This window comes from Sinohyriopsis cumingii, chromosome 17 (genome assembly GCF_028554795.1).
Source record: "Sinohyriopsis cumingii isolate HCF-2022 chromosome 17, ASM2855479v2, whole genome shotgun sequence".
Lineage (NCBI taxonomy): Eukaryota > Metazoa > Mollusca > Bivalvia > Unionida > Unionidae > Sinohyriopsis > Sinohyriopsis cumingii.
Window position 1 is genome coordinate 95,627,148 of NC_142977.1, and position 12,008 is coordinate 95,639,155.

General features: G+C 36.0%; 1 protein-coding gene across 1 annotated transcript in view; it reads right to left on the reverse strand.

The window, feature by feature from the left end:
* Positions 1-12,008, reverse strand: part of LOC149779475 (parathyroid hormone 2 receptor-like) — a 153,159-nt gene that overhangs the window by 56,792 nt on the left and 84,359 nt on the right. The window contains exons 6-7 of the mRNA XM_089940164.1: positions 4,864-5,032; positions 51-207 (exon numbers count right to left, since the gene is read on the reverse strand). Coding sequence (XP_089796290.1) covers positions 51-207; positions 4,864-5,032 — 326 coding nt within the window. The remainder of the gene's footprint in view (positions 1-50; positions 208-4,863; positions 5,033-12,008) is intronic.

Sequence of the window (12,008 nt, forward strand, 5' to 3'; positions counted from 1 at the left end):
TGTTTACACAATAGGAACTTTTCGTTTATGTTTCCTTAATCTATACATACCCCATCCAAGGACGATGTATATACGGATTCCATGCCTCTCTGTAAAAAGGGTTTTGTAGACCACCATATGAAGGTAAAGTCCCTCGACAAAAATCCACATATAGCTGACGGATATACAGTACATGTAGATTGTGTACAATAATTTGCATTCCCAATGCTGAAATATGAATTGATTAGATATATTAAGCAAGACGCATATGTCATATTTATAACTCGTATTATTCAAGTGGACGATTCATAACGTGTCAGTAGTTACGCTTGCGCATTCGCTAACACACTTCTAACTGAGACAATCACGACCTGAGTTTTGTCGTACCGTAAAAATATACCAGAACAGATGGACGTCTGTAAGTTCTTACATTGTTTTACTTAGTTTTATCTTGTGCAAATACTTTTTGTTTCAAAGGCTAGCTTTTTCTCCCAACTATAAACAGGTACAGCTATCTCCAGCTCTTTCCAATTTGTACAAATGTTTTGACGTGTCAAGTCCAAAATGGGAACAACACTGAACATCCGAATATCATTACTTGGTTTATCTTAATGCCATTATTGTTTCTTTTCTTATCGCTGATTTCGAGTTTATATATCTTTTAAAGCTTAACAATGTCACATGTTCCTGAAATTTGCACTTTAGACATAAGGTACGAATAGACAGCTAAAGAGGAGGTGAAATGGCAGCAGAAGGTAATAATGACAGATATTTAAGGGGCTGGATATCTCATACCCCCTTTTAGTAACCTCTTGGGGAAAAAGGAGGCGAACACCTAGAACTTGACGCCCGTCAAGATCCACTCCCCCACAAGGTGCATCTAAACTTTCCAGCTGAAGGCGCACGATCCCCCTTTCTTAACCACCACCACCACCACCAAATCCAATGATACCAAAATACTTTGAAAGCCTCAATGGACAGACCCGCGCCGACTAGGGGCTCTCCTGCTGTTTACCTTTTGCCTCAGAGAAAACTACCACACTGTAAAACGACTAGAACTCACGCGCATTTTTATTTTTCTCATATACAATTGGGCGCACACAAAGTTTTGTCAATGCAAACGGGATTTGTGGGCGAAAACATATTTGTCAGCTCCAAGATATTTTTTCAGACAGTCCGCATTAACTGTTCAGCATTTATATCTACATCAGAAGAGTTGGTTCATCACGTGTGGTATGATACGTCAGCAAGTAAGACAGTTATCGCTAACGAAACATTTATGTGCACACAACATTATTCGGAATGGTTCATTACCGCAACGGCATGTGTATGGCACGGCTTACAGCAACCTTAACAACATTCGAGCACTGCCAATTTGAACATCAATACCCAACAAGTAGGGTCAGAAAGACAGGGATGCAAATGATGAAACAAGCCCAACAGTCGAGGGGGGTGCTGTCGAAATATATGTAGCACCCCAACGAAGCCCTAAGAGAGATAAGAGGGTGATATTATTCATCACAAATATGGACGTGGGAAGGAAAGGGGTAGAAACTATAAAATTAGAAAAGGGGCACAGTCGCCCAACGAAACATCCGTTGTGCCTATAGCGACAGAATAACTTCTGCCAAGTCTACTACCAAGGATCATGAAAGGGGCAGAAAATCTGGCTTGGATGTATCGTGTCGGAGGGTCTGTAGTTATAGGAGATGCCATTGTGCTGTCACAAGAGAGACTCCTCATACATACAACAAGTGCCACGGAATTTTACAGTAAACTGGATCCATCTGATGTGGAGTAGTTATCCACGTTAATACGATGTCTTTAGAAGCCACGCAATATGTCAATCGGGCCTACTAAAGGTGGGAGTTCTGATCTGGCCAAGAACATCTTCAAGAGGGTAAACCCAAGGCATAACTTCTATTGCTACAATGTGTGCATGTCCATTCTCAGTGTAGGTGCTGCTATTGTCACGAAAAACAAGCTGATTAAAGAGGGTCTCGTACTACACCTCATTCTGAAGTAGGGCTGCTCTCTGATATCTCTGAGAATGACGGCTTTGATGATTGGCGGCGCAGTAATTAATAAATTCACATCCTCTGGGTCAAACTATCTATTTTCAACGCTACAAACCAAAAGCGCTAACAAAGTGCGGCCACACGGCGAAGAAACCATGGACGAACTTCATGCCGCCTAGAGAACGAAAACGTGAAGAGCTGGAGAGCTGGTTAACGATAAGCTTCGCTACAAACGCGAGATGAAGCGACCGCTTTAGGAAGGAGATGAATAAATCTGGGAGTACATTTGGTAAAACGTTTGGGCCACTAGAGCGTGAACCTTTCAATTTCCAGTCAAAGCCAAAACAGACCGTACGATTATTTTTGTCCTTCACGGTTCTGATGGTGGGTCGGGTGGTGAGCAACCCATTGTTTCTGTCGTCTGGTAGCTAGACATTTTCTGTGTCTTTGTGTTTCATTAGCAATAATAGCCAGGCTAACCTCAAGCCTGTTCAGCTTGCTGTTCTGTACCATGTACTTCTGCAACACAATCGCGAGTCAGTTTTGCTCCTGAGAGTGCTTGACAAATAGCACAGGAGTTACATGGTGGCAGGTATCCAGCTTTTAAGTTGTCACAAGCCCACGAGATCCTCTTTAGGTAGCACATTACCCCGCGTACTGAATGCAGACTGTCTAGCAGGTTTCCGTTCCGATGCTGACCGTGTTGTCAATGCAACAGCTCTCATGCATATTAAATGGACCACCTTGGCCGTGCACATCACAGGTCTTTTGAATGTCATCAAGTATGGTCGGCATGGACTTAAAACCGTTAGTTCTTTGGACACCCCGTAGCTGCGTGGTTCTTCATAAACACCTTTTCCGCGAGGAAGTTCGAATTGTTAAAGAAGAAAGAGCAGGTCTCTGCTATCTTGTAGTGCTCTTATGTGTGTGGTATGTGCGGCCATCCTGAAGCACAAACTGGCAAATAGCCAGCTGCTGCTTTTGTCGCCGCCAGTACCCAGATTGCTATGGACTCATCTGGTTGGCTTCCAGTGAACTTCCCATAGTTCATATATTGTCTCTGATGACCGATCTCGAGGCTGGAAAGTGAAAGAAAGTCTTACGCCAATCGTGGCAGTCGATGAGTTCTATCTTCTGATAGGATATAAGCAATTACAATTACGATAACTGGATAGTTTTTTTTTTCTAAATAGAGCTGACCAAAGCAGGTAAGAATACAAGGTTTAGTTACTTTCACCCCCTTCCCTTATACCGATAAATAAGCCCCTCGCCCGTGACAATATTGATTTTCGGTTTAGGGGCTGATATCACCTATTCATTAAAATCCGAAATAATTTGCAGCCAATTTTAGCTCTGCACGTCCATGTACATTTTATACATTTACCTCTATTTCTTGCGGCTTTGAGGCTACCGTCGGCTTAAGGGTTCTTTTAGTTTCATGTACATTATGTTTCCGGAGCAAATCCTACGTTTGGTGACTTGTAAATCCACGTCGAATAACACAAACAGCTGTCCTGTGGCCTTTTGAATTTCGCTCTCAGATATGACTGTTACCAATTACCAGTATGTGTCTAAAGTGCACGCTGGTTTGTTCCGGAAAGATTTGCATGCATGAAATTGCACATTTTAATAAACATGTGACATCATACCTGCATATCGCCTATCAATACCAACACATTTTTGGGAGGTTCATTTATCGTACTACCCTTTCCGCACCCTGTGTAACGGTATATTTCCCTACTTTAATAAACCTGAATAAGTTAATTTTACAGTAATCACCAATACATTTTCCCTCAGGTCTTAACGTTTCCCAACTAAGTCTAAGAGCAAATGATTTTTACCTTAGTACATTTAAGAATGCTTTTTTGAGTGACAATGGTATCTCCAAATGTTAACACAATACGGAAATACCTCGATCCTATATAAACGCCACCCATCTTACACGATAAAGTCCTAATGTTAGACGAGGGTTGGCTGTTCCTTGAGTCTCATTATCATCATGTTACGTTAAACAAAACGAGGAATATGTTGATGACATAATGTCCAAACATAATGACTGAAAACGGTCCTTAACGCAAAAGCTAATCAATGCTTGACGGATGGAGAAGATTAACAGTTAATAGAAGCTCTATATTGCAGAAAAATAGCTTCAATGTGAATTTTTTTCCTTAGGAAACAAATTCTCCAGAGTCGATTTCATAGGGTAACATCGCAGTTTATAATACAGACAATTCAACACAAAGTTGAAACATTAAGCGTAGTTGGGACTACTACAACTTTTTTTAATAGATAATGATCAGACCGATTGATCCTTACCACCTTCCCGGGATCAGACCCGTCGAAAGTGGCAGGCGATACCGGCGACCTCAAGGAGTTGTTTTAGGGAGGTTGCGTCATTTTGCAGCTTTGGCATTTATTCCGACGGCGTGGGACGACAAACTCAACGCTCGCCCCAGGGCTCCATTTCGTCAATCACAAACTTACGATGCCCTACCCTTGATGATTTCGGGTTGCAGAACTTCTCATGAAAACGTGCAAAAGAAGAGCCAGAAAACCAATTTTGTTTTTTGAATAAAAGCAAGCATTTTTACATTAAATATCAAAATGATATTTAGCGTTGTTCAGGCTACACATATTGTTCTACTTTCTTTCTTTTGTAAGAGGTCCATTGCTGCAACTTTTTAGCGTTCGATATTTTTACACGGTACTACTGGTCCGCGGAAATATGACCATAACGACACATCTACGACAGTTAGAAAATTCTCGTGACAAGAACAGACAAAATATTGTTATAAAAATACCCTACTGATTTTGTCCACGTAGTTTGTTTTTTTTACACTAAACCATCCCATGAACTTTTACATACCGACACTTCTTCATTGAAGATTACTTGTCCATCGCTTTTATAGATGACATCTTTTGGTAATCCTATATCGTTCACGAAGACATTATCCTTGATAAAGGAAACAGTTGCTCGAAGTATGAAGGCTAGGAACAAATTTATATGCAAGGTATTGCTTTTGCAATATAGGCGTCTGAAAGAGAAACAATATCTACTACACTGAGCCGATGTTTATTAGTATACTAACATGATCGCATAATTTATAAGACAATTTATCAGTTACTAGACTGATATGAACCTATAAGGCACCATAACTATGAAATCATACTCCTTAGACACTGAGTATGGAAAATTCTATTTGATATTCTAGCAGGTTTGACGTATATACATACTAGTTATAGAATAACATTTAATTGCTGAATAATTCATGAAGAACTGTAATGAAACTGAGGTCGAACGTATATTAGTCTTAAGAATAGTGAAAACAAAGAAACAAAACGTGGCTAGGTAGCCAATTATTCTTATAGATGATAATCATGTTAATATTAAATAAGAAATAAGTCTATGGTTGTGAAATATACCGTTTACAACGGTATAATATGCTTATCTCACGGCTTCGTCTGATAGTCAGAAAAAGTATTTTACTATAATTTAATCATACCATATTTAGTTCTTTTTCTAAATTGGAAATTCAGTCATTTATTCCAAAGCCAGTAAAATACCCGCAAAAAGGTAGATAACGTCTTGAAATATTTATTCTTGAAAGCCTTTCCTCACATTGCTACATAAATCTTTATATATTAAGTTTATTTAAATCAAATATGTTAACTAAGTGGGCCCAACCAAAATCCCAATGGGTGCACGATTTGGACCTTCTGTGATTTCAGAAATCTATGTAAAGACATTATATCATAAGTGTAAGCATTATTCTCTCTTGAAATTGAATATTTTGTCTGAGCTTCCAAAACGTTAGTTATGCACTTTGTATAACTTAAACATGCAACTTTATGTTAACCACCTAGCCCTTTGTGGAAGCAGGATAGTTTTAGTGTAAGTGATTTGATCTATAATCTTAACCTTGAAAATATATCCCATTGAGTAGAATACAAGATATATTTTGACCGCCATGACCAATGATACAGAATTTATTATACATGCTGTTATGATGATAATACGACCATCTTAAACTCTTTTTCCTTTGTAAAATAAAACCCGTCGAATATTACTCCGTTACTGAGCTTAGGTTCTACCTGACCTGTTGTCGCTAACTGATTCATATATTAAACCCATTTAAACCTTAGTACTATATTTTCAGGCTACAAAAAATGCGTATCATTATATAACAGTAATTGACCGCCAGACCGTTTGTTCCCCTATCCCAAATGACTGGGCACACCATTGGCTCAGAACCTACGTAATCTTTGGATGTGTTTTAAAATTTAAGAAATGGATAAATATCTTAAAAAATATCTCAATTTTCCATACAATTTCCTTGCCTACGTTAAAAAAGATTCGCTTGAATATAAATATTTCAAACTCATAATTACTATATGTTCCATCATCAAAATATAAAAACAATTTCTTTGTTTTTAAATAATACCCTGAACTGAGATTGATGGTTTGATGAAATTCATGATCTCCTCCCATCATTCTGATAACATTTTTTTAATTTAAAAACGTAATAATTCAGTGGATATCAGATTTTTAAAAAAAATAGCCTGCACATTGCCTTATCTATCTCCTGACACTCACGTTACCGCTCCCATTAGTAAAGACACAGAACAGAGATAATTGTTTCTACGCCGAATGTAATTATTTGTCATGGAAGCCATTCAAGATTTTTGGAATCGCACCTTAAACTTGTTATCGAAGTGTCAGCGAATATATAAAGCAGAAGGTAGCATGTATCACTGGGCGATTTTGGATGCCAAGAATTTTTGATTGTGAAATATCTTATTGATATGTAAAATATAACACGTGCATGGGGTAAATATAATGTGTAAACATATTTCACAATTATTTTAAAGCACGAAAATTATCGTCGGAATGTCCTCTCACATTACCTGGAGAAAATCCTTTAAACCTCAACAATATCAATTTGAAATAATTCCACAATTATTTTTTTTTAACAGTTCTAACATTCCTGCTTTTCATGATCGTACAGATGATAAGAATAAGTACATGTTAGTTACACAAACTGATCGGTTTTGTTTTAAACAAAACTTACAAACAATTAGCATAATATGAAATATATAATAGAACTAATTAACAATATTAAGAAATGGGCTGTAATGGTATAACGTTAAGATGCCATATATTATAGCTAATCGCAAAATAAATCCGAACAAAAAATAACGTGTGCTTCCTGTTGCAAATAGCGAAGAATTCAGACACGAAAATATTTAGAGATTAAACGAAGGTATCAGAGCTGTATAATTAGTGTTCAAAGCAATACATATATTAAACAATATGTTTCAACGAAAACTGTGTAATGACTCATATTAAAATGTTTAAAAAATGTTCAACATTATTTTTGAGATTCAAAAGGCACATAATAAAAAGCTGCTGGTTTTGAATTTTTTTGTTGGTACCGTACGACGTGGTTATGTACATTGATAGTGCTATTCAATATAAAAATAACTTTGAAAATCATTTGAAATATGTGTCAGCTCCACTATAAATAGTGATGCTTTAAAAGGGATGACTATAGCAGCTATTAAACAGTCTGTAACAATCTGCCTCAAACTAGTGAAAGACGTGAGGATGAATTAGATGTATACTCCATATAGCACATAATTTTAGAGACTTATAACATGAATAAAGCACTCATATTATTACTAATAGTTAGAATACTTGTTTAATTTATTTTCTGAGAAATAGGTTATAAATTCCTCTTTTTTGTCTGTCTGTAACTATCCACACTTTCAAACAAAATGTTAACTAATGCTAAACGAAAAAAAATAATATGATCGTCTAAATGAGAAACAATTTTAACCCACGGCATCACCACCTCTTCATCTTCATCCTGCTGAAAAACATGTAATAGTCTCTTCTATGAACAGAGGAAGAGTTGTCATCCTATTGGCTGTAATAATGCTAACTAATTGTTAAACTGTTTCTTAGAATAATAATTCTGCGTCCGGGAAGTCGCGGGTTCGAACCCAGGCCGAGTCACGCCAAAGACTTATAAAAATGGTACTAACAGATGCCTCGCTAGGTACTCAGCATTAAGAGGTTAGTGTTAGGACTGGTCGGCCTGATATCAGGATAATGTGACTGGGTAGGACGTAATGCCATATGTCTGCGGCATGATGCCCCAGTGATGACTGAAAAATTGTTAAAGCTACATTAAAAATCAAAATCACACATCACACTCACACACAATAAGTTTGCCCGTAGGGTTCAAGACTGCCCACTTTGAGCTATTTTTTAGGCTTGTGGTCATTACGCGTGGCGTCACATCCGCCTAAATCATAACCTGCCCATCGATGAACCACGGTGGTTAAAGAGCGATACGCATACTATTCACTTGAATTTTCGCATATTTCAACAAATTACAATCATAACTCAGAAAAAAATGATAAGTAGCTTAAAAGTTCTATACTTACCACCTGAATGTATAAACTCTTCCGTATATATGCACAATTGCTGGCACGTGTGTATCGTGCAAGAAGAATACGTTGTGGCTGACTCGTGTATATCGACAAATAACCAATGAAACCAATCTTATTATACTGCACACATATAAAGGCACCGATAAGTGCGTCAAAATATAATTTTCTGGATTAAGGTGTGCTAAATATTGTTTATGAGGACATCCCATAATTTGGGTTGTAATGGGCTTATAAACTGTTCTTTTTCCCCCACCAGTAACGTTTCATGTAACCTAATATTTAGTAGAGAATATGAGGATGTATTTCCGTAATATATTAATCTTTTTTCTTTCAAGTTTACACGCACGTCTAAAAACTACAAGGATTCTATGAAAAATATATGGCCGACCCGTTGCTTGAAATGAATGACATGTTGGTAAATCCTCTTGAAAAATGATTCACATTTTTATTTGCTAGAAATTTATTCCTAATTTTAAAATCGAAACTTCATGCATCCGTTGTTAAGCACGGATCAGGTTAGAACTCTGGCTCAGCAAGGAAAATGTTTGCGAAGGAATTTTTGAACATTATAAAAAGTTAATACCTTGGCGGCATACCCCCCTATTTCTTATTACTTACCTCTTAGTAAGCTCGACGTTCGACCCTGGCGAGCTTCGAAGCTCAATAAATGTATGATGTTTTCCCTTTTTAAAAAAAATTGATAGTGGTGACTGCTAACAGATAGAGAGCAAAATTCACATGAGATTTTGGCAGAATCAGCTTAACTAGGCAGCGTGCAAGGCAAGAACAGGATTTGTTATTGATATATTACAAGTTAGTGAAATCTTTTATGCATAAATTTTAGGGTGGAATGATAATGTTGTGCTGCAGACCGTAAGTTTACCGAGAATGAGATAATGATCATATTTGGCTAAACAGAGACAGCTTGTTAATTACTTCTTATCTCTTAAATAAAGAACAAACCACAAACTAAACTTATTTTAGTGTGAACGTACGGAAAAGAAATTATAACGGCACGCGTGGGAAGGTAACATAGTTACAGCTTAGTTTGTTCAATAAATTTCAATGAATCCAAAGCTCTTTGACAGCTGTGCTGACATAATTTTTAGAATCAGGCATAATCGGATTACGAATTATTCACAAATGAGATGCTTGCGCACGTACTACAGATTCCACGCGCTATGTAGTCTGCAGAGACTTGTCTCATAAAAGTTCCCTAGAGCGCATTTTAAAACTTTTCAGTTGCAAAATCAACAACAAAATTTCAGAATTATAATGTAAGATTTAAAAACAAAATGTTATTTGGGAATATATTATTCTCGTGATAGAGTTCGGTGTGGACCCCACCTGTCAACGGTGTAAGCCTTCCAAGATGTCAGGATAAGAGAGTAGAATTAATAAATAAATCCAAAATAAGTCCCTATTTCTGGTACAATGCCATGATTGTTCTAATCCAACCATCTTCTACATTTTACTCAGTCTACCGGGATAATATTGCAATTTTGTCTTTAGCATTAAATTTCGACCATCGCCGACAAGCATGCATTGGACGTGTTTTCATATACGTGTTTGTGAATTTCATCGCGGCAGGTTCTATTCTCTCATTTAAGGGTTGAAGAGTCAAACAAATTAATGAGAACGCGAAAAATTTATTCTTTATAGATAGTGTTGAAAGATTCGGTTAATCTGAAACAATCAAATTTGCAAAATTAGTAACCTTTTGCAAAATAAATATATGGCAATGTGTGGAGCGTAAAAGCTCGTAGAAGTAAAACTGAATTTCTAATTCTAGTGGGCATCGGAAATTCATATAGAAGAAAGACTGACATACAGTTGAACTGGAAAACATCTTGGAATACCTTCATAAGAATGTGCAAAAGCCAAAGCAGAAAAGTTACAACAAGAGAAAAATAAAAATAAATTTACAGCTGAGATAACTCTGCTAGCAAGATACACGTAGCCCAAGCAAAATGTATTGCTTTATAGTTGCTGTCTTTGGTTTGTGATTTATGTACTAAAAAGCCCACATAACGAGCTCTATTTTTTAAATAAAATATATTGAATCTGATAAGCAATTTGCAAACAATAAAAAGGCCAGATAAAAATATTTATGCAAAAATAACAAGCAAATCCATTCCAGAAATGTCTTAATTGATACATAATTTTAGCAAATAATTGGCAAGTGAGAGAAACATCGTAATTAGTACTGTTTAACATGCGACATTAAATTATACTAGTTCAGTTGGTGATAATTATGTTTCAGTATTTGAAAGTAAATCAAGAAAAGCGAAAACGTTATGTGAGAGGAGCGAACAACGCATTAGCAAAGGCGAAATCGAAAACCCCTGGTAAATCTGATATAATTCCTGTTTTAACAAGCATTAGCTCTACGTTTCGAGTATCTGATTTGTATAAGTTCTGAATGAGAGAGAAAATACCAATGCAAGACCATGGCGTTTATCTTACCTCCTGCCGACAATCCGACAATGGCATTATTTTAGGCTGAGAAAGATCAACGAAATTCAGAATAGTTTGAACAAAGAGATCGATCATATTAGAATATATATATATATATATATATATATATATATATATATATATATATATATATATATATATATATATATATATATATATATATATATATATATATATATATATATATATATATATATATATAATAGTATGCAAAATTTGAAGTGGAAATACATTTAGATGGCGGATGTTTCAGCTGTTAATTTTGGAGTGGCTACTCCTCTGGCTTTTAGTTGATCTGGTGTAACCTCTTGAGGTTTGCAGCAAGCTTGTATACATTAAAAGTTCAAAACATTACGAGACTGTAACCTCTGATCTAAGTCACTCGAATAGTGTTGATGTCGTTAGCAAAGCAATACAAGCGAATAAAAAAAGTTACAAGGAATTCTGTATGTTAGGTGCAGAGTACAACTAATACAAAGAGTAAAACTGTAATGGGAAAAAACACAAAAAGCCAACAATATTGAAGATTTAATCTGTTTTAGAATGAGGAATGGAAATAAGTAGGGAATATATTTTAGAGAAGATTACACCAATGCGGGATGTGCCATATGATACAACGTGTGCTATGAAGTTATAAATCAAGAACCTATAAAAAAAAACGAAGTTAAAGATACACATATGTAACTACTGATTGTTTTTTTAACGCTACATAAAAAGAAAGTTACACTATCATAGATGGACAACCCGAGAAAGTGGTATTTTATAAAATCCAATTGATACATACAGTAGATTTTTAGACGGCAATTGCACTATTTCAAGTAACCAAAAAGTATATCTTCTAATACATTTCATATAAGAATGTATCAGAAGTTGTTTTCATTCATGATGGTTTCTTTTCTATAGTCTTGAACTGTAAGTAAAGGGAATTAGTGCTAATAATGACGACAAAAAAATTACTGATACTTAGTCGATAAAATGTATTATTAATTTTTTGAGCAATAATTATAAAATACGCATAACTAACTTTAGCTACTAATTGCTGAGATTCAGTTTTCCAATACCAGATCAATTACAGAA